This window comes from Pelodiscus sinensis, chromosome 11 (assembly GCF_049634645.1).
Source record: "Pelodiscus sinensis isolate JC-2024 chromosome 11, ASM4963464v1, whole genome shotgun sequence".
Classification (NCBI taxonomy): domain Eukaryota; kingdom Metazoa; phylum Chordata; order Testudines; family Trionychidae; genus Pelodiscus; species Pelodiscus sinensis.
In genome coordinates this window covers 36,161,282-36,185,074 of record NC_134721.1, presented here as the reverse complement: position 1 = coordinate 36,185,074, position 23,793 = coordinate 36,161,282, and the positions used below count along the sequence as shown (strand labels likewise).

The window sequence follows — 23,793 nt, the reverse complement described above, 5'->3', positions numbered from 1 at the left end:
ACCCGGGAGCCCCACTCTAGATCCTCGGGCTCTGTTTGGCTCGCCCCTTGTTTGACACGTAGCGCTGCCGAATAGCCTCGCGGGCCACTCGGCAAGCTGGCCAATGAGGGAACAGCGGGGTGGACCAGTGGGTGGGACTAGGCCTTGCTGGTGTAGCCGACATTTTGTGTGGTTCACTGTGAGGGGAGGCGCGGTCTCCGGCGAGGTTGGTCTGGTTGCGGGTCGGCGTGGTGCACGGCGGGGGTCCAGCCTGGGTCTGTGGGGCTGAGGGGCGGGATGCGGCTGTGGATGGTGGGGGGCTTAGTCCCTGCTGAGTGTGCGTGGGGAGATGGAGGCCCGCACTGGGGGGTTATCGAACAAGGGGCAGGCCCCATGGGAGGCGGAGGTGGGGGCATCATGCGGGCGAGTGGATTCGAGCGCAGGGGTCAGCATGAGGCTCTGGGGGGTGGGGTACCGAGGCGGGCTGTGATGTGACCGTGAGAGACTGTGTCGCGGGGGGAGGGGATACGGGGCGGGAGAGGGCCCAGTGGGGCTCTGGGTGTGCACGGGGGGAACTGGGGGTGGGGAATGGATGCCGGGAGGCCTTTGAGCTGCCTTTGCAGGGCGGGTGACAGAGGTAGGAGGAGGAAAACGAGGGTCATTGTGTGTATATGGGAGGTGCATGGGAAACAGCAATATATGGGCACCGGTGAAAGCTTTGGACTGTGCTGTACTTGGGGTTTGTGCCAGAGAGGCCCCTGGCTTAACGTAAAGGGGGTACAGGGCAAGAAGGGTTATGGGATGGCTGCAGATGGTTAGGTAGCTCTGGGGATGGGGAAAGAAGGGATGAACCTGGGTTTTGATGCCAGAGCAGGTGTTGTCTTTGGAAATGCGTATAAGATGCTGCAGCCCTTATATACTGGTGTGTCTGTGTCCTTCTGATTCCCCATTCCCTTTGAGCACCTCCAAAATCAATAATATGCACCTTTTTGACAGCAGCCAAATTAGCAGAACAGGAAGCCCATCCCATACTCACTCCTGTCCAGTATAGATAAAATGAAGTATTTTGTTCAAATTACGCTTAGCCCTTGAACATATAAAAAAATTGGGACTGTGCAAGGAGAGGATTTAGGAACCAGAGGACAACTACCTGAGTTATTAGTTGACCAGGAGACTGCAGTTACCATCTTTATACAAAATGTGCCCTAGGAACTTAGTTATGCTGGTCAAAGGCTTAGTTCTGTCTTGTGTACAAAAGATGCATCTCCAGTAGGGATGTAAATTCCTGTTTAAAAAGTTAACCAGTTAAATGATAGGTTTAACTTGTTAACTCTGAAGGGCTTGAATTCTGTGGTGGTGGCTGCTCCACCTCAGCCGGGTCCACGGTGTCACAGAAACATGGTTTGGCGAGCTCTGCACATAAGGATGTGAATGGGTAACTGGTTAACCTGAAGCCCTACATGGATGGGAGCTGTTCTAGCCTATGGGATCCTGCTTAATCATTTAACTGGTTAAATGTAACATTTAACTGATTAAAGGGGATTTTACATCCCTAGTGTCATGCCATGGGCGGAGAGGCTGCTTAGGCCAGGCCCATCATACCACACTGCAGCCAAGGGGTTGCTCCATTTGAGCAGGGCAGGGCCCTCTGTATGGCAGGTGGGGAGCTGCTGGTTAACCGGTTACTGGGTAAGCATGCCAGTAAGGCTAATGCTTATCAGTTAACCCTTGATATCCCTAATCTCCAACAGCAAAGCACCTGGAATCCCATTCAGAGTCACTCATACCAAATCCCCTACTTAATTGACCAGAACAAGTTTAATGGGATATGGTTTATATCTCCTGATTGTACTTAGCATTCATGCAAATATATTATTTGGATTGGAAGAGTATCAGTATTATAACTGAAGAGTATTTATATAAGGATTGTCTAATGCAGGAGTTCTCTCAGCAAATTTTTGGATGGCCTCAGAGAGTAACCAACAACTATAATTATAATACTTAACGTTAAGAAGCAAATAATTATGCACATAAACATGTCCAAATCATTGTCATATATGTATATATTAATAATGTACAGTTGTATATATTCTTTACTGGATCTAGACAGAATAGAAACTCCAGTGGGGGAAGGGGTTTTGCTGGGTTTTTTAGACTTGCTAGATAGCTCTGCTGTGAAAAGTGACATTTGTATATTTAAAGAGTGTCAGGGAGTAGCCATGTTTTAGTCTGTAACTTTAAAAATGAGTAGTCCTGTAGTACCTGAAAAGTCATGGTAGTTGGGTGAGATTCCAGAAGACTAGAAAAGGGCAATTATAATTCCCCACTAAAAAAAAGAGGGAAATAAGAACAACCCAGGAAACTACAGACAAGTCAGCTTAACTTCTGTGCCAGGAAAGATAATGGAGCAAATAATTATGGAATTCATCTGCAAACATCTGGAAGATAATAAGGTGATAGGTAACAGCCAGCATGAATTTGTAAAGAACACATCATGTCAAATCAATCTGATAGCTCGCCCTGTCTAGGGGAGTGGCAGTAAGTCGGGTCTGCATGGAAGGTCAGGGGCCCCTCCCCCTGCTGCGTTGGGATCCCCATAGCATGGAGGAGGGGGGCTGAGTACCCTCCCCCTTCCCACCTTGCTGGGGGAGCGGCAGCATGCTGTCAGGAGGCTTTCCTTGCTGTGAGGGGGGTGCAAAGACAAGTAAGTGTCTCCCCCCCCCATGCCCGGACACCTACACCCCATCAATCACTCCCCTCCCCTCCCCACACCAAGATCATGGAGGGGATCCTCAAGGAATCCATTTTGAAGCACTTGGAAGAGGGGAAAGTGATCAGGAATAGTCAGCATGGATTCATGAAGGGCAAGTCGTGCCTGACCAATCTGATTAGCTTCTATGATGAGGTAACTGGCTCTGTGGATGTGGGAAAGTCAGTGGATGTGATATACCTTGACTTTAGCAAAGCTTTTGATACAGTCTCCCACAATATTCTTGCCAGCAAGTTAAGAGAGTATGGATTGGATAAATGGACTGTAAGATGGATAGAAAGCTGGCTAGACTGTCAGGCCCAACGGGTAGTGATCAATGGCTCAAAGTCAGGTTGGCGGTCGGTTTCTAGTGGAGTGTCCCAAAGATCTGTTCTTGGACCAGTTTTGTTCAACACCTTTATTAATGACCTGGATGAGGGGATGGATTGCATCCTCAGCAAGTTTGCAGATGACACTAAGCTAGGGGGCAAGGTAGATTCACTGGAGGGCAAGGATAGGGTCCAGAGTGACCTGGACAGATTAGAGGATTGGGCCAAAGGAAATCTGATGAGGTTCAACAAGGAGAAGTGCAGAGTCCTGCACTTGGGATGGAAGAATCCCAAGCATTGTTACAGGCTGGGGACTGAATGGCTAAGTAGCAGTTCAGCAGAAAAGGACCTGGGGATTACAGTGGATGAGACGCTGGATATAAGTCAACAGTGTGCCCTTGTAGCCAAGAAGGCTAATGGCATATTAGGGTGAATTAGGAGGAGCATTGCCAGCAGATCCAGAGACGTGATTATTCCCTTTTATTCGGCTCTGGTGAGGCCACATCTGGAATATTGTGTCTAGTTCTGGGCCCCCCACTATAGAAAGGATGTGGACACATTGGAGAGGGTCCAGTGGAGGGCGACCAAAATCATTAGGGGGCTGAAGCACATGACCTATGAGGAGAGACTGAGGAAGTTGGGTCTATTTAGTCTGCAGAAGAGAAAAGTAAGGGGGGATTTGATAGCAGCCTTCAACTTCCTGAAGGGAGGTTCCGAAGAGGATGGAGAAAAGGCTGTTCCCAGTAGTGAGAGATGGGAGAACAAGGAGCAATGGTCTCAAGTTACAGTGGGGGAGATCTACATTGGATATTAGGAAAAACTATTTCACTAGGAGGGTGGTGAAGCACTAGAATAGGTTCCCTAGGAGGTGGTGGAATCTCCCTCCCTAGAGGTTAAGTCTCAGCGTGACAAAGCCCTGGCTGGGTTGATTTAACTGGGATTGGTCCTGCCTTGGGCAGGGGGCTGGACTTGACCTCCTGAGGTCTCTTCCAGCTCTATGATTCTATGATTCCCACACCCCCAGCTTGCTCCAACATCCTCTGTTGCTCCTGCACCCTCCATCCTGGCCAGACACCCTGTACCAAACCCCCTTCTGCACTCTTCCTACTAGCCAGACACCCTCTCTCCCCTCCTCCCCCCGTTCCTGTACCCTTCCTTGCTCCTGCTCCCTCCTCATGACCGGACACCCTACTCCCAGCCTGCTTCTGCACCCTACCTTCCACCCAGACCTTACAACCTCTCCCCCTCCTTCACCTCACCTCCTGCCCAGACCTTGCACCCCATCCTTATCCCACTCACTGGCAGCCCTGCCCGGCATACTGAACTCCTCATTTTTGTCCCTACCCCAGAGACTAAGAAGGTGCATAAAATCCACTAACTCTGGAATCCCATAAAAGTAAATCTAGCCTGTGGGAAGCCCCAAACCTCAGTCCTCCCTGTCCCTTCCTCTGGCTCTGTGGGACTGGAGCACCAGAGGAGTGAGGTGTCTCAGTTGGGGTCCGCAGTTGGGAGGTTTTTGAAGGAGTTTTTTTTTTATTTTTTTTCCTTCTCACTTGTATGGTCCCCCAACTGATTTTTCTGAGTCAGTGGCCTCCAACCCAAAAAAAGTTCCCTCTCCCTGCCATAAATAAAGAAAACGCTGAAACTTTTGTGTTGGACGTAAATTAATATTTTACTTTAGTGAAATGAAATTTGACAAGCTAACATGTGAAAGTTAAAACAATCTGTTTAATTTAAATTAAACCTTTCTCCATAGCTGCAGCACTAGCAAAACTGCTTGAGTGTAATTAACAGTGAGTTTCCATTAGCAACTGGTAGTTCATGGAAAGTTTGCACTGAGCCAGGTGGTCTGTGGAGAGAGCCCTTCTTCACCATCCTGGGAGAGCGGCATGGCCCAGAGCAGGAGGGTAAAATCTTGGCACGTCACTTCAGAAAGGTTGCCGACCCCTGATCTAGATGGTGCTTGGTTCTGCCAAGAGGGCAAGGAACTGGACTTGATGACCTCTCAAGCTCTCTTCCAGTTCTAGTATTTGATTCTATCTGAAGTAGTGGGGTTTGCCCATGGAAGCTCATGATACTATATATATTTTTGATAGTTTCTAAGATGCCACAGGCTTACTTGTTGTTTGTATATTTGTTAATATCACTTTTCACAGCAGATTTCCTGAGCTGGGGAACAAGTTAAACCCTGGGGCTACGTCTACACTGGCCCCTTTTCCGGAAGGGGCATGTAAATTTCAGCAGTCGTCGTAGGGAAATCCGCGGGGGATTTAAATATCCCCCGCGGCATTTAAATAAAAATGTCCGCCGCTTTTTTCCGGCTTTTAAAAAAGCAGGAAAAGAGCGTCTAGACTGGCCCCGATCCTCCGGAAAAAGTGCCCTTTTCCGGAGGCTCTTATTCCTACTTCAAAGTAAGAATAAGAGCCTCCGGAAAAGGGCACTTTTTCCGGAGGATCGGGGCCAGTCTAGACGCTCTTTTCCGGCTTTTTTAAAAGCCGGAAAAAAGCGGCGGACATTTTTATTTAAATGCCGCGGGGGATATTTAAATCCCCCGCGGATTTCCCTACGACGACTGCTGAAATTTACATGCCCCTTCCGGAAAAGGGGCCAGTGTAGACGTAGCCTGGATGGGTAGGAGGCTGAGAGGTGATTGGAGGGAGGTACATGAGAGGCTGTGTAGGTCAGGTGCAATCAGGTGGCTAAGCAAGCCCAGAGTAGGAGCCTGAAGCCCTGTGGCTATGGGATGGAGCCTGCTACCACATGGCCAGATTCTGTCACCCACTGCTCCCAGAAAGGTGGGGAACTCTTGCTGCCTGTCTGCTCCTAAAATGTTTGTGTCTCCTGAAGGGGACATGGATTAACCCCTGCTGACAGCCATGGGGACAGGCTGCTCTCCTTCACCCCACCCCACCCCTCTGCCCAGGAGGCTGTGGCTGCAAGAAAAGACACTGGTGGCATTTGAGAAATGCTGCTTTAGTGGATGGAATACAGGCAGTCCCCGGGTTACGTACAAGATAGGGACTGTAGGTTTGTTCTTAAATTGAATTTGTATATAAGTCGGAACTGGTAAATATTGTAGGAGAAACTCTAGCCAAACATTTCTCCAGAGCTCAGTTTTATTCTCCCACACCTCACTTCCCTCAGTCCTTTATTCTCAAGATGAGGTGTCTGCTGAGAAAAGCTGCTCCACGTCTCCCTGGTCTGCTGGGGGGGTGCTAGCTTCGCATCTCCCTGGTCTGCTGGGGGGAAGCAGCTAGTGCGGGGTTGCCTCACCCCGTTTGTAAGTAGGGATCCGATGTAAGTCGGATCCATGTAACCCGGGGACTGCCTGTACTGCATTGATCCCTGGGTTCAATTACCACATCAGTCCTGTGACTCAGCTTTTGCATTTATAAAATGGGTGATATATTGTGGTGAGGGGGGGCATATAAGAAATATAAAAGAGCATTACACTTGGAATGAGTGCTTCTTTTAAACCACTTTCCTGTTCCCCCAGACTCTAAGATGGTGAAACTCTTCATCGGGAATCTGCCCCGAGAGGCAACGGAACAAGAGATCCGGTCGCTCTTTGAGCAGTATGGGAAGGTGCTGGAATGTGATATCATCAAAAACTATGGCTTTGTGCATATCGAAGACAAGACCGCAGCCGAAGATGCCATCCGTAACCTGCATCACCACAAGCTGCATGGTGTCTGCATAAACGTGGAAGCCAGCAAAAACAAGAGCAAAGCCTCCACCAAACTGCATGTGGGCAACATCAGTACCACCTGCACTAACCTGGAGCTGCGGGCCAAGTTTGAAGAGTATGGCCCAGTGATCGAGTGTGACATAGTGAAGGATTATGCCTTTGTGCACATGGAGCGGGCTGAGGATGCGGTGGAGGCCATCAGGGGCCTAGACAACACAGAGTTCCAAGGTGAAATATGAACTAGGGAAAGTACAGCCTTCCCTAGCACTAGGTAGCGGCAGGTTCTGTCCAGAAGAGCAGGTTAGGTGGCAGTCTATTGATCATGGGGTCCTAATTGTGCTGAATGAATAGTGGAGTAACATTCAAATTGACCATGTTATTCAGTTTAGATGCTTAACAGTAGGAGCGCAGAGTTCTCATAGAAGTGTATAGGAATTGAACAAAAAACATGGTTTATCCAAGTCAGGAAAGTGCTTTCACTGGATTTGAAAAATACTTTAAGTGATGTACATGTCTGGTTAATGAACTACGTCAGGATTTGTCAAATTCTGGCTCAGGACTCCAAAGTTGTTTGTGAGACAATTTTAATGAGGTTGCTAGAGCGGACATTAGACTTGAGATCTGAGCCATAGCCTGAGTGCTTCAGCCCTGGCAGCAGGGCTCAGGTTACAGGCCCCCCTGCCTAAGACTGAAGCCCTTGGGTTTTGAGGTCCTGCTGTAACTTTTTTTGTCTGAAGAGAGAGTCTCAGTACAATGAAATATGAGAAGCCCTGAACTAGTTAATTCAGTGCTGCACCTCTGGAGAACTGTTGTATATTTAATAGTCCTGTAACTGTGGCTGAAAGCTTCTATTCAGGTGAGGCATTAGGGTGTTACAGGAGATTTGATAAGTATTGACACAGCTGTGGGGAGATCAGGACTGAAATAGTAGGGGGCACTGTGGGTCATGGTGGAGTTTCATGGGCAGAACAGTGTATTTGTGGGAGCCCAGGACTTGAATAGCAGGGTTGAAATTGTGGGACCTGGTGGAAACATGGAAGAAGCTTGCACGAGACCACGTATGTTTAGGATTATTTAAAGCTTTGTGCAATTTTTAAAAGATGTTAAACAAGAGGCCTCTCCTTCCAGGAGACAGTAAAAGTGACTTGCATGGGGGGAGTGGTGGTGACCATGTGTTTATCTGCTTTTTATATCTATAAAGTTGGTCTCAACAGGCTTTTTAAATTAAAGCTCTGCTTGTTATTTTTCGACTAGAAATTTGCAGGACTATTCATTTTAAAAGTTATAGACTAACACGGCTATGCCTCTGAGATTACAAAAAAAAATAATTTAACTCAGAAGATGTGAAATGAAAACAACAAGGAGTCCAGTGGCGTCTTAGAAACTAACAAGTTTATTATGATGTAAGCTTTCATGAATTGCAATTGACTTCATTAGGTTTGAATAGGAACTAGGAATGGATCTCATTACAAAAAGTAATTTTCCACTTTAAGTATTCTCACTTTTTCTCTATCCATTGTGATTTAACTCTATCACACTCCAATCTTGTATCCCTACTATCTTTTCCTTTCACCTCATGTATCTGATGACATGAGTTGCAACTCATGAAAGCTTATGTCATAAAAAAATTGTTAGTTTCTAATGTGCCACTGGACTCCTTGCTTCTGCTGAAATAGACTAACACAGCTACCTCTGAAACCTGTCAAGTGAACTGAAAGTCTTAAAAAAATATTCCTGCTGGAATATTTGATGGTGTTTGACTAAATAGGGGATCAGTTGACATTTGTCCCAGTCAGTTGACTGATTTGCCAAGTCTAGTTAAAAACTCCCAGGCTGCTTTAAGCACTGTAAAGAAGCTGAAGGAGAACCAGCTAAACTTTTAAAATGTAATTTGCCTAGTATCTTAAGGAATCCACCTACAACTTAATCTAAGCTAAATTGACTTAATGAGAATTCAAGATGGGCACAAATTGATAATGACTTGTTCTGTTGGGACTCTGAGCTGTGAAGCATGGAAATTGCCAGAGTGGATCAGACAGTGGTCCTTTTAGTTTGATATTCTGTCTCTGACGGCAGCCAACACCAACTGCTTCAGTGGAATGTTCAGGGGACCCTGAATAGGATAATTATATCCTAGCAGAGGTTAGCTCTCACCCTGAAAACGCTTCCAAAACTTACAACTGTTTATATCACTTACTGTTTTTGTTTTGGCTGTCCTTGTCCATGTCAATACTCATTAAATCTTCCTTAGTTTTTTATTTCGTGATACTTTGAGGCAGTGAGTTCCACAAATGAATTGTGCCCAGTGTGGAAGTGTTCCCTTTTACCAGTTACTCCCATCAATGCTGTAAAATATCCCCATTTTTGTCTGAGGATAAATAGAAGCGCTCGATCTACTGCCTCTATTCCATTCATTGTTTTGTGCATTCCTGTCATATTTTCTCATTTGTCTCTAAGGAAAACAGTTCCATTCATTTCATCTTCTTACTTTTAGAAATGTGCATCTGTCTGTCTGTTCATCTGTGAGTCCCTTTGTTCAAGAACTCCTCCTAAATTGTAAGAGCTAGGATCACCAAATTTGGCATGCAGCTTCCTCATATCATAACTTAAAGCAATATAAGGATTTGCTTGTGCCAGGACAATGGGATGTGCCTGGAATTTAATTGGTTCTCATAAAATGGAAAGGGAGGGGGTCTAGGGATGTTAAATTTTGATTAATTGAATAGTTGATGCAATTTGCATTGACTAGTGGATTAGTCAATAAGGGCGCCTCTGCCTTTAAAATGTAGAAACAGCTCCAGTACTGTTGCTACACTTCAAAGGTGAAATCGCTGCGGGGAGCATGGTGCCACTGGCCCTGTGCTCCCTGCAGCATTTCAAAACGGCAGCGCTGAATGGCACCCGGGGTCAGCTGAGGGCTCCCCTGCTGACCCCAGGCTCCTTGCAGCATTTCAAAACTGCAACGTCCTGTGAAGCCTGGGATTAGCTGGGGATTCCCCCACTTACCTCGGGCTCCATGCAGCGCTGCCACTTTGAAATGTCACGGGAAGCCCAGGGTTTGGCTCCATGCGGCGTTTCAAAGTGGCAGTGCCTCACAGAGCCCGGAGTCAGCAGGGGAGTCCCCAGCTGATCCTGGGCTTCACATGGTGCTGATGCTTTGAAACGCTGGGTACAGCCTGGAGACTCCCCAGTTGGTCCTGGGCTGCACGCGGTGTTTCAAAGTGGCAGCGCTATGTGGAGCCAGTGATGGGGGGGGGGGGGGGGGGGCTTGGACCTGGGCTCCACATGGTGCTGCCGCTTTGAAGCACCCTCTCTTTTCTCCGCCCCTTGCTGCCTCTTTCTGATAGAGTAAGGGGAATGGAAATGACTAGTCGACTACTGTGTTGATAAGCATTTGCTTATCAGATAGTTGACTACTCAACTAGTCATTTGCGTATCGAGAGGGGTCTGGCAGGAGGCACAGTTATACTGTAGAATGACCACGGGGCACAGCTAGGGACCAGATGGGGCCCAGAACAGCTATACCCCAGTTGTACTGGCAGAGATGGAGAAAGGGACCACTTTCTGCTATATATTTCAGAGCGTTTGTCTGGTTTTGTTTGTCCCCCCCAGCTGAGGGACATACTGTGCCTGCTGCAGTGGTCATAGACCTCAAGCTGCTGCAAGACAGCCTACATACTGGCCCCTCCCCCATCCCAGAGCAATGATTTAAATTAAGAAAAACAAAAATTGTTTGCATTTAGGACCCTAGCAATGCCAGGTAAATCTTCTAGTTTCTTCATATGAGAGTTTTTCCAGTCTCATACATTTCTTCAGCTGTTTTGCTGCATCTGTTCTTGAACTCTACTTTATGGAGTTAGGGGGTAACCAAAATAGAGTATAGTACTCTAGGAGGAGGTGTCCTCACGATTTATAGGATGGTGGTATTCAGGATTCTCCATTCAATTTCTTATGTACCTTAGCGCTTTCCTATACACTGAGCACAGTTTCCCTTCACCTGTCCTGAGTGGTGCCGGACCTCTTGCAGAGTTGGTCTAGCTAATATAGGAACTTCATATGCATTCAGAGTAATGCCCATTGCAGGGAATACTTTCCATTTATCGACACTGAACAGTGGCAACAAAGTAGATGTGCTATTTTTGTTGTTTATAATGTTTGGTTGTATGAGCTCTCTCTGTTCTGGCAGTACAAAAGCCATCTTTTATTGCAATGTGGAAAGGAAATGGACTTGTAGACTGTAGTGTTACACCTGTGCACAAACCTTTGGGTCCTACAATGGGTAAGTTATAGCTAGTCTTGGAAGCTAGGCTGAGAATCTATCTGTGAGTGTGGTTAGGGGGCTTTTCTGGTTACAGCCATTGAAAGTGATTCTGGATCTCTCAGCACCTCATACCAAAAGTTAACCGATTAGTGGTTTGTAGAAATAATCTGTATTAAAGACACAGCTGCTCTTCTGTTTAGAACAAAGTACTTGTCATCTCTTTGCAGCTGCTGTCAGGTTATCTTAAGGCATCTCTGTAAAAGAAATGGTATATGGCTGGAGGCCTGATTGTCTTGGGTCCAAAATGCTGCATTGGATACACCATCTGGCCTATGTAGAAATAATGGGGATCTTAAGGAGGTCTGGATTAGCCATTTGAAGCTTGTGGCATTGCTGCTATTAATGCATGAGCACTTGTTTCATGTTTCTACTAACAGACAAATTTTTCTACTCTGTATCTAGTCTAAGACATTTTGTGTTCTTTTTCTAGTGATGGGCAAAAATAGTTTTCTCAGTGATATTATTCAGATTATGTAACAGAGGATGTGGAGATTAACAGAGGCAGATTGATATTCAGATATTTTGCACCTTGCCACCAATCCTTTCCCAGTCTCAGTGACCAAAAGCCATTAACACGCTAAAGCTGAGGTTGGCAGAATTTGATTTTTATTTTTATGAAACTCTGTTGGATAGTGATTATTTTTTAGACTTTTATTGATTTAAATGTTCACAGTTGTGTAAAATTAGGGGAGACAGGGTTGGACAATAATTATTTAATAACAGACATTGAGATTCAAAAAGACGAAATATTTATATAAGAGTTAAAACACAAATTGTCCACATTACATACTAAAATATACAAAGTAAATATCCTTCAATCAATCAAACTCTCAAAAGTTTCTCAGGCAACATTTTTCTTATGTTGTCTAATTGACAGAAATATTTTCATTAGTTTGTGTGTTCGGTGAAATACGATTTCATTTTCATCTGAACATGTTCCAAGACCACTCATAGAAGTGGGTCTGGCCCACGAAAGCTCATCATCTAATAAACCATCTTGTTAGTCTTTAAAGTGCTACATTGTCCTGCATTTTGCTTCAGTATTTCCACAATCCCCATGGAATAAGCTGGGGGGGAAGGGGGTCTCAGCCCAGTTCCTTTTGAGCAAGTATACAACTTTCATAAACACTGCAATTGGCAGCTTTTTTGGAAAGTCAAAAGATTGAGCTAGCTTTGAAGAGTGAATCTTGCCTCTCTTCAAAGTAGCCCTCCAGCTCAGGATTTGAGACATGTTGGCTAGGTATGTGTGCTGTCACATTGTGTTGGCACGACACACAGAAGGTTAAAACCTATTTTCTAAAATGACATGAGAACTTTTGAAAATAGTGCACTTGATCTATAACATGGGGAAGGTGGCCATATTGCACCCAGAACATCTTCACAGAAATGTATCCTGGCAGCCTACGTCCCTTTTGTAGAAGTGATGTTTGAGGAAGAAGGCCCAGGTGGGACTTGTTCAAAGAAATGCTTGGGAACAAGAGGGCATGCTTATTTCAGTTAAATGTACACCCAAACTTTGGTGTTAAGCTCCTGACAGCTGTCTAAGAGTAGATATTTTTAACTGGGTCTATGTGGAGGTATTTCTGACCATGTGATATCTTGGCAGAGTTCTGTGCAGAATATACCCTCTTTTTAAGTATTCAGTGTGATAGGGTTTTTAATCACATATGCATCAGAGTGGCATGGAAAGTACTGTTGGTTGAATCTAGCCCATCCCTCATGATAAAATGGAATATAAAAAGGGCTGCTCAAGGGCTGGCTCTAAATTAGGGATGTCAGTGTGTAGACAATTACATGATTAACTGAAAAGCCTGGGCTTTTCAGTTAATCCTGTTGAGTGCATGTGTTTCTCTCCTCCCCCCTCCCTCCCCATTCTCTATATCAGAGGCAGTAAGTAGGGGAGCACTGGATCCTTGTGGGTCTCTTCTCCCCTCCCCCCCGCCCCCGCCCACGATGTTGCCTTTAATAGAGAAGCAGCAGTGCTGAGGGTGGGGGCAGATTGGAGACAATACGTGCAGGTAGCTGGCTTTATGGACTTGCCTGCCCCCACCCATGCTGCCCCCTACAGAGACAGCAGCTAGGGATATGGACAGGGAGGCTGCCTCTCAAAGCAGCCTCTGTCTGCAGCGTACGCGGGCTCTACATGGACAGGGGCTGCTGCTGCTACAGAGCCTCTGTCCACGGGGAGCTTGAACCCCCATGGACAGGTGCTGCTGTCACACCATGCTGCTTCCTCTGATAGAGAAGTAGCAGCATGGGGTGGCAGGGGACTCCCCAGGAGTGGGGCCGAGAGCACACTGGCTTCCAGCCTTGCCTCCAGAAACTGCTAAAATTGTATGCAGTTACACGACTTTTCAATTACACGCTGTGTAACATCCCTAGCTTGCTACAGTCAAGTATTGTGTAAAGAATTTTCCAGCCCAGAACCTATAGCACTTTTCTTACCTGTATAGTATCAGTCTCAGACACTTCATGTGAAGCACAGTAGGACAGCGAATGCCATGGTTTCCTTCTATGTCTGGTGAGTGCCATTGTGGTAAGTTGCTTTGCTACCCTACAACACTGGCTATATAACTCTGTAACTTAAGGTAAGTCAAGTTGGCAAGAGATCACCCATCAGCTTGTGCATTTATACTGGGACTGTTTATGGACTTTCTGGCTAAATGATTACTGGATTTTGTTGTGATTTATGTTCTGCAACATCTCACTGAAATGGTGTCTCTTGATGTAGGATATAATCTGAGCTCTGGCTTTCTGAATGCTGAGAGACTGGATGCTGTGTCGGAGACAGAATAGTATGTTAAGGTTACAATACTCTCTTCTCTTCCAGCTTCATGTGCAGAAGCTCATTCAGTGTCATCCAGTTGGAGGGACCACCTCACCTCTACTTTTGTAGATTGCAAAGTGCAAGAATGGTGATTTAAAAAAAAAAACTAGCTGTAATGCACTGAAAGCACAGTAATTCAAACAAATATTTTTTAGGTTAGCAGCAAAAGTGCTATACTTAAATCTGAACTTATTTATCAACCAGAAGGGTCCCTACATTATGTTCCTTGAAGTTCTGGTTGTTTCATACCAAGAATTCCTTTGTAGTGTCTCTATTCAGACTCTTGTCTTGTAGTCAGACTATAAGTGACAAACAGACAGTTTCTGATCTGAAATGCTCCTTTGCTTTGGGCTAACTGGCAAATCTTCTTTCTTTATACTACATCATCTATATTTAGCATGGAACTACAGCATTCTTGCTGTTCTTAGGTGCATGGTATAAGAATCTAAATAGAATAGATTACCTCTTCAGAAAGGAGAAACTCACTTGCTGTATTCAATCAGCTAAGACATCTAGGTAAAGAAAACTGCCAGAGAAAAATCTAACACGAGTTTTGTAGGACTTGCTGATATTGAAAACAGGTAGCAAAAGTGATTGCAGTGTGAGAAATTTTGTGTGTAGCCTTTTCATATAGAAGAGCAAATTGCTCTTAACAAAACTGCTAATGATCCATAGGCTTATAGCTAACGTGCATTTGCACAGTTTTGTTAGTGCTTTCAAACTTGGCACTTTAAACTTACACTATATCAAGAATGCTATAAAGGCGTCTAAGTGGCTTGATATTTTAGAGCAGCTTCCAGTGACTTCACTGTTTTTCCATAAACCTGACTATAAGCAATGGAAAGCCACAAGCACAATAATTCCACAATGCTTTGTCCACAGAGCCCATAACTTCTATATCCAACCTGCTACTTCCCATCAGGTGCTGCAGGCTTTGTGTTTTTAAAAAAGGGACTAAAGATCTCTTTGGACATTGCTAGGAGCCATCCCAATGTATATAGTGCCCTTTCTGCCAACTAACATCTATTTTCCCTTGTGGCCTGCTTGGTGGGTTTAGCTGCTCTGCAAATCACCTGCCATAAGATTGCTGTGGTGTGAGTTTTTCTACCCTTCTGGTAATGCACAGCCTTCACCAGGCCTGGAAGTAGAAGCCAGAGAGTCTAGACCAGGGGTCTCCAACCTTTTTAAGCATAAGATCACTTTCTGAATTTAAAGTGCAATCCAAGATCTACTTCAAATATAAATGCCCTGTCCCTGCCTCCTTCCTGCCTCTTCTCCAAGGCCCTGTCCCCCTGCTCATTCCATCCTCCCTCTCTTGCCCATCCTCACTCACTTTCATCAGGCTGTGGCAGAGGGTTGGGCTGCAGGCTCTGGTCTTGGATTAAGGGATCTGGAGTGCTCGGGGCTAGGGCAGGGGTTGGAAGTTCATGACTGGGGTAGGGTTTCAAGATGTGGGCTCCAGCTTTACCCTGCCTACCTCAGGTGGCTCCTGGATGGTAGTGCAGTGGGGCTAAGGCAGACTTAACCCTGCCCTGGCCCTGTACCATTCTCTAAAGCAGACAGCAAACTCCCTCCCAAGCCCTGTTGTGCCCCCTCTCTGCTCTGTGGAGAAAGGATACAGAGTGGGAGGGGGCACCTTGATGACAGCACCCCTCCACTTCCTCTCCTGCCCTACACAGAAAGCAGGAGGCTCCCCAGAGGGACGGGCAGCTCCAAGGCAAAGGGCAGGAGATGCGCAGCAGTAGGGGGAGGGGGCAGCTGAAGTGTTGGCATTTGATAATAGCCTCTTGGCCAAACCAGTCAGGATCACCTGTCAGAGGCTCCAAGATCTACCAGTCGATCCCATCTGGTCCAGACTATTTTGAATTGTACTTGGGCTGAAAATGTATGCATCTTTCTTGAACTTGAACCCTCTTGCTGAGTGTGGTAGTTCATATTATGGTGTTCTTGGATCTGCTCTGTTGATAATATGGATACCTTCTGAAAAGTCATCTTGGAATTTGTCAGGATGTGTTTCCTCCCAGAGTTCCATCTGTAACCATTCCAAGCCAGATACAATTATTGGCAGATCTTGGGAACTCTGTCTGCTCTTGGGTCTCTGCACCACTTCATGTGAGTAAATATTAGACAGCCAGGAGCCAAAAGCATAAAAGCTGACAGGAAAAGTTGTTTTGACTCATGGACAGAATGCTTAATGGTTGTAGAATCAGGTTAGATATACTGGGGGTGAATCAATCAGCTTGTCTTGATCATTTTAAATCAAATATTTAATATGCGTTGTTTTTGTTACAAATCTTGTGGTTTCCCATGTGGCGTCAGTTTATTATAGCAACCATTCTTGCGTCTGTTTCTTAAAGGCAAGCGGATGCACGTGCAGTTGTCCACCAGTCGGCTCAGGACCGCGCCCGGGATGGGAGACAAGAGCGGCTGCTATCGGTGCGGGAAAGAAGGGCACTGGTCTAAAGAGTGTCCGGTAGATCGCACGGGGCAAGTGCCTGACTTTACCGAAACCTATAATGAGCAGTATGGAGCGGTGCGCACTCCCTACCCCGCGGGCTATGGGGAAACCATGTATTACGATGATGGGTATGGAGCAATGGTCGACTACTACAAAAGATATCGCGTGAGGCCCTATGCTACGGCATCTGCATACGACGCCTATGCAGAGCAAACAATGGCCCAGTATTCTCAGTATGCGCAATACTCTCAAGTACAAACCACAGCCATGGCCGCCACCACAGCCATGGCCGCCACCACAGCCATGGCCAATCGCCTCACTACTACCCTAGACCCCTATGATAGAGCACTGCTGCCAACCCCAGGAGCAGCAGCAGCGGCAGTAGCTGCAGCTGCAACTGCCGCCGCAGCAGCTGCATCCTCCACCTATTACACCCGGGATAGAAGCCCCCTGCGTCGCACGGCAACCGCGGCCACCACCGTCGGAGAGGCGTACGGTTACGAACGTTGTCAGCTGTCTCCAGTCTCGTCGGTCGCTCGGGCCTCCCTCTACGATGTTCAGCGGTTCGGGCGGGAGTCGTATGTGGACAGGGCGCGGTATTCTGCGTTTTGAGTTGGAGGTGAGAGCACTTTCCGGTCTAGTTCATAGGTTTTTGTTCTGATACTTTGAGGACACGGGTATCCTCTTCCTAGTTTTAAGTATCTAATACAGTGTTCTGGGGGCCCGTTTGGTCTTGTATCACTGGATGCTAGCAAAAAGTGTCTTACACATATTAAACTCTGAATTTCATTTGTCAGGCATTTGGGCCAGCTCTGATCCTTTAAATCAATAGTACATCAGGCCTTTTATCTGTAAGTAGACACTTGCTAAAGCAAGGATGCAAAAATGAAATGTAAACTGAGTCAAGTCCAGAAATACTGCATGTGTTTCTGAGGTCACCAGAGTATCTTCTGCATTGTGAATATAACTGAAATAGGCACACATGTAGACTTGGAATACTTCCCACAAGTAGAGCGTGTTTTTATCACCTATGCTACTGCAGTACAGCTATACTAATAAGACCAGAAATTGAATTATGGGGATTTAGCCAGGAGATTAATTGTCAAGGGGATTCAAATTCCTGCAGTTAAAGGCCGTAGCATGAGTGCAGTATCACTATACTCTAAGAATAGTCAAGCCCAGACTTATGAGGAGAGGGTTGCTGAGAGCCCTGCCCCCCTTGGCAGTGATGTTCCTTCAAACTCATGCATTGCAATAGGATGTGGGAAGCTATTTGGGACCCAGACTATCTAGAGCATTGTAAATTGCGATGAGCACGAGTTTGGCCTAGAAATGACTTTCAGCTATTGTGTGGAGCATGGGTATAGTTTCCTCTAAGCAATTTCTTCTCACTAGATGCTTTCAGAAAGTCGTGGAAGCCTCCATGGAGAGGAAGCTGTAATAGTCTAATGTAAGAAGGGGGAAGGTCATATGTGCTGGACTAATCAAAGATGAAAAGTTTCTGGCACTTGTCTACTGATTTTTGGACTTCAGGAGTAGACATGAGTCAGGGAGTTAAAGCCTTCAAGGCAGAAGCACTATCTTACTAGTCTGAAGTACCACAAATACTGTTCACAAAATATTTGGAATTTGCAACTCACGTGAGAGTCAGGAGGAGACTGTTTTACATGTAGGAAAACTGTCACTGTCTTCTTCATTCCTGCCAACGAGCATCCTCCCCATAATGCCTACTCCCAAGGAACAGGCTCATTCACCGCAACTTCTTTAACTTGCCTCATTTTAAACAGCTGGAAGCTTGACATGGTGCCCAGTGATTCTAGGTAATCTAATAAAATCCTCTGGCCTCCTACTAGAATTCTTAGCTTCTATCTGAGCCCTTTTATACACCCCTGGTGTAGGTGGTGTGCCCAGTTCTCTTGCCAATCTGTTGTAGTGGGAGGGTCTGCAGTTTAAACGGTAGGATTCTTCACTGAGCTCATATTGAATAACGGTTCTCATCCTATCATTGCACTGTTTGTAGCAGAAAGTACCTAGGAATCTACCAGGGCTCCCCTCTTACATATAGCTACATTCAAATGTAATAGTAATGAGAACTATGTGAGCCAGAAGCTTCTGATAACAGCATTGTACTCTGAACTGAGATTAGCCAAAATAGTGATATATACCCTACTTTGGTAGTTAACATTGTTTTTCAGTGACTTGTCTGAATAGGGCAGAAGAGGCCAGGGAAGTGCATTTCAAGGCATTGCTTTTGTGGCAGCATATTGGAGAGTTTATCTAATGATTTCCTCCACTGGTTAGGCTCATTCTGCATCCTCTCTCAAAATGAATTAGCTGTCAGGTTCATCTAGGGTTTCCAATAAATCTTCTAATAGGCTTCAATTTCAGTCCAAGAAGATACCATGTGTCTCTCTTAATTTACAGAGTAACACAGCTACTCCACTGAGACTTTTACCATGTCTGTTGAGACTTTGTCTCCTAAATCACTTAGGCACTTTAAAACATTTTACCCTTAATTCCTTAAGTCAGCTGCTGTGAGTCTGATGTGTTTGGAGAGCAGTTTATGCAAGTAAGTAGGGTCCTTGGACACTTTAAACTTATTAAAAGAAACCTTGTGTAAAGTATATGAAGTTTTAAAACCTAAATTTCTTGGCCATTGTTTAAATGCCAAAAGGTAAAATTTTCAAGAGTGCCTAACTCCTGTTGACTTTTGTGCCTGTTATTTTGGTGCTTTTGAAGAATTCTCCCAAAATCTTCTGTGACTGTGCTGATTTCTTAATTCTCTCTCTCTCCTTGTTTAGTTCAGGCTGTCTTTGACTTGCTAACAAAAATGATCTCAACTTGTGGAACTATTTTTAGCCCATGTTCTGGAAACTTAAATCTGTGGAAAGAAGATGAGCTTCTAAAAAGGACTGGAGATCTTGACACTACTGCGTTTCAGAGAAGATACTGAACAGTTTTTTTCTAATACTATATCTTTAATGGTACACTTACCATATTAAGATTCAGTGATTGTTTAATTGGCCCAGTCACACTAATAGCTACAGTACAGCAGATGCTTCCTCTAAAACTTTTTGTTTAGGTACGTTCTAAGAGAACTACACTTTGTCCTTGGAAAACTCTTTCCTGCAACCCAGTAGTAGTTCTGGTGAAGCAGGCTTCTCGTAAAGGACCAGGTCAATCCACTGATGGAAGCCCTCTGTGTTCCTCTTATCATCCCAGGAGCAGGGCGGGCACAAGGATTTCAGACAGGATGTCCATCCTGGGCCCCATGTAAACATTTGGTCTTCAGTAGCATGCTGTATTAGAGATCCAGTAGCTTTGGCACTCCATTGCCCTCTGACTACTGGAAAAAAGAGCTTTCTATTCTCCCCACACTAGAGCCTTCTGGCTGTTGGTAGGGAAGGGGCAGAATGAGGATTCTGCTGCTTCAGCTCCTTCTCATGGTCTTTGCTTTGTCAGGCAGCTATAAAGTGAAACTGTCTTGGACTTCATCTACACTTAACCATTTAAGGTGCAGCAATAACAGTGCTTTAAACTGAAAGTGTGGCCATGGCATGAGAGCTGTCCCAACACTTTATGTAAATCACTTCTGCGAGGGGAGAAGCAAACAGTGTTGGGAGCATGGCTTCCAATGCTGTAGACTGGTTCACACTGGTACTTTACAGTACTGTAACTTGCTGCACTTGAGAAACAGGTGTTTTTTCACACCCCTGAGCCAGAAAATTACAGTGCTGTAAAGTGCCATTGTATACTTGACCTTGGTGGTTGACTTCCTGATTCTACCTATGGAATTCTAAACAGCAGTAGTGAATAGAATCAGTTTAGTTATTTTATTTTGCTGCTTGACAATATGATGAGCATCAGCAGAAGTATTGGATCTGCCTATGGACTTGGAGATATGATATACTGGTCAGATTAGGAAGGCTGTCTAAAGACTAGAAATTTAATCTTTTAACTGAAAGAACTTGAAAGACTCCAGTGAGAGAGGGCTGCCTGTACATGCTCTGGAGCAACTTCTTTCAAAACTCATCATTGGTCCTTAAAGGACCTATTTCCATATAAGTATAATCTGTTTTTTTACCGTTTAGAGTTCAGTTTTCATATAGTTGTCTTAACAGGAAATAAATGCAGTATAATCATTACACGGGTTTTTTTTTCTATAAACACAATGAATTCTGTAAACAAGAGCTCTTTGTGGTAAGCCTGGACTTGTTTGGCCAAACCACAGCCAAAGGACTAAGGAGTAAACATGATGCTCAATTTTGTGACTTTGGTTTTGGATCCAATTAACACAGCTTGGAAAAGGGAGCTTCATTAATGCCACAGCCATTAAGAAGTTCTCATGTTGATTTTTTGTGGCTTTCAGGAACACTGGTTGACTACTTCTCTACGAAATGCGCCTTTTCTTTGTACAGCAGTTTCCAGGTGGCCTGAGTGTATTTCAGGGCAGAAATTTGTCTTCAGGCCTTTGAATGAATTGTGCTTTTTATTTTTCAGGTAGGATATGTGCGGCTGGACGTCGGGTTCCTGTTGCACGTGAAATCTATATCGTACGTGTCAAACTGTGCTGGGCTTCATACTGATCACGGCTAATGCATTTCCTCTTAATGGACATTTGTGTCTCTTCAAAGTATAGTGAAAATAATTTCTTTTCTTTTTTTTATTTTTCAGAAATTGCTTTGAATAATTTTTTACCTTTTTATTTCTTATAACCCTAGAACCATTATTCTCTGCTGCTCTTTGGGCCTTTAGTACCCTTCACCCTACTTTAACTCAAGTGTCAGTTTACTCTTTTTGGAGATGTGCTTGGGATAATTGTCTTCCTCTTGCAGTTCAGTTTGTAGCTTGTCTATTTAATAGTGTTTGTTTTTAAAGGTGAATAACCAGTCTTAGTTTTAAGTATGAAATACTATATCTTAACATAGATTTGCAAAGCCTGCTCCCCTTAGTTGTAGCCTGTGCGCTGGAGTCGTCTCTTCTGCACCAACATTATTTTTGGAATATAACCTGTAACTCTTCTCCTCTCTGAAGTTTAGCATCGTTTGACCACCTCTCTTTTTCCAGCAAAATAAACACTTGTAACAGATGAGAGTATATTTGTCTTGTGTAAACCAGATACATGCATGATGCACTGGTCTAAGCTTGTGGGAGTGATTTTTATGGAACAAAATAGTTCAAGATAGAGTACCGAAGCTACTCTTATAGTAGTGCCTGGAACTTCAAAGGAGAGTGGGGTCCAATTGTGCACTGTAAATACACAGTGCTATCACAGAGCTTACAATCTAAATATACAAGGCCAGGGGCAGGAGCAGGGACTCAGTAACCATTAGATGAAAGATCTGTAGCTGAGTTGCCAAGTAAAACCAGGGTTGCTAGAGTCCTCAGCCACTGAATTATGCACTAGTCCTTTCCAGTTCACGTCTGAGTACTGTCTAAGCCAGGGGTTTTCAGACTTTGGGTCATGGCTTGTAAGGGCAAGCCACTAGCTGGTCGCAAAACATTTTATCTGAGCATCTTCAGGTATGGCAGCTCACATTCCTGGTCAATGGGAGCTCCAGGAAGTAGTGTGGACTGAGTCACCACTTCTTGCAGTTGCCACTGGCCAGGAATGGTGAACCACAGTCATTGGGAGCTATGAGTGGCCATGACTACAGGTAAACAAAGTGTCTCGGAGCCAGCTAGTGGCTTACCCTTACAAGTTGTGACCCAAAGTATGAAATCCCCTGGTTTAAGCTATACTCTTTGAAAGGCAACAGTAGGCAGGAATTTCTCAGCAGTCAGCTGTTTCAGTAACTTACAACCTTATTCATGTTGCTTTGATGTGAAACACCCTCTTCAGGGTTGTGTAGGATCCATGCTGCATGGGGAAAGAGCCACAAGTTGATCTCACTGCTTCTCAACAGTTTCCTCTTGCAAAGAAGTTACAGCTTGCAAAAGGAGATAAGTAAATCTCTTCAGCATCAAACCAAAAGCTGCTGTATGTCTCTTGATAAACTTTAAGGGGATGAGCTAAGTTCAGAGTCTGAGATGCCTGAACTTCCATCTAGATGTCTAAATATAACACTACCATCATTTGAGCAGGGTGAGGAGGTGGCTAATGACAGCTTATGATCTAGCTGCAAAAGAGGAAGAGCTCCTGAGCTGTGTGATATACATTTCCAGATGACTACATGGAAGTACACTCACAGAGGTTCAGTCAGGTACCTTGCTTGTTAATGTCAGCAGTTTGAAGGTGACATAGCAACTAAGGGCCTTATCTGCTCAATGAAGAAACAGCAGCTGAGCTGGTGCAGGCTTAGAACAAGGCAGTGCTTTCCATAACATTGTGATTCCCAAACACTGCTCCTCTTGCACTGTTAGCTTTTTTTAAACTTCTCCAAAGCTGCCTCATCGCCATCCTGCTATTAAATCTTGCTTTCTTGTGACCTGCTGAGTCGGCCATTGTAGCTGAATCTCTTTGGAGGGGTGGAGTTCCTTGCTGCTTCATCTCAGGATCTTTAATGTCTTCAAATATGAGCAGGAAAGCTGAAATAGGAATTGTTGACCAGCTGAATCCCATTTTCTACACTCTTCCACTATATTACGATTTTAAGTAGCCTCTCCCCCACCTCCATCTTTGTGCATTGTCCTATGCTGCCCTTTTCCTATGGAGAAAAGCTTCCTATCCAGATATGTCAACCTATCATCACCCTATGCTCCAAAGAAAATTGCTGCCTTACGCAGGTGGTGCTCCCTGCCTGACTGGCTACCTTAGGACAACTAAAATAAGGCATGGATCCTCAAATACTGTAGAGGATATCAACCTAAGTTTTTTGAGCATTTCTGTAAACATCCACCACCCTTGTCATCTTTCGCTGCACTTCTTAAAATTCTCCTCCACCATGTTATTTTTTAAAAAGCTCAAGTTTGGGCAGATATGGTGCTGTGACCAGTGTTCCCTCTAAGCGTCACAGATGATTAATCAGCCCTGACCAGTCAGTGGCTCCTGAGCAGGGAGCTTACTGACTGGGCCGGGCTAATTAATTGCCTCTGAAACTGTGCTGCCATGCAGCTTAGAGGGAAAACTGGCTGTGACAGCTGCTTATCATGCTACCTTCTGTTTGCTTTGTCTCCTTAGATCATCCATTTTCTCTTTGTAGCACCTTGGTGGCAGTCTCTCCTTATGTTAAAAAACAAATACTCTAGTAGCACCTTAAAGACTAACAAAACACGTAGATGGTATCATGAGCTTTCGCAGGCACAGTGGGTTGTGCCCGCAAAAACTCATGATATTATCATCTTCATGTTTTGTTAGTCATTAAGGTGCTATTAGACTATTTGTTGTTTTTAAAATTTTTCCTGTTACAGACCAACTCGGCTACCCTCTGAATCTCTTTATGTTGTATGTTTATTCAATGCTTAATATGCTGGGATGACTAGCTGTTGCTATCATACACAAT

General features: G+C 44.9%; 1 protein-coding gene across 3 annotated transcripts; it reads left to right on the top strand.

Moving 5' to 3' along the window:
* Window positions 1-67: 67 nt before the first annotated feature.
* On the top strand, window positions 68-21,440 carry LOC102461184 (RNA-binding protein 4B). 3 transcript variants are annotated; one of them, XM_014577805.3, is made up of 4 exons: window positions 68-205; window positions 6,554-6,973; window positions 16,251-16,970; window positions 20,852-21,440. In XM_014577805.3, exons 2-3 carry the CDS (start codon window positions 6,562-6,564, stop codon window positions 16,961-16,963), a joined length of 1,125 nt encoding a protein of 374 aa, XP_014433291.2. In that variant the 5' UTR covers window positions 68-205; window positions 6,554-6,561; the 3' UTR covers window positions 16,964-16,970; window positions 20,852-21,440. The 3 variants fall into 3 exon arrangements, with proteins under 3 accessions (XP_014433291.2, XP_075795384.1, XP_075795383.1); XM_075939268.1 differs by lacking the exon at window positions 68-205 and adding an exon at window positions 232-254; XM_075939269.1 differs by lacking the exon at window positions 16,251-16,970 and having other exon boundaries at window positions 163-254.
* The last annotated feature ends 2,353 nt before the right edge of the window (window positions 21,441-23,793 follow it).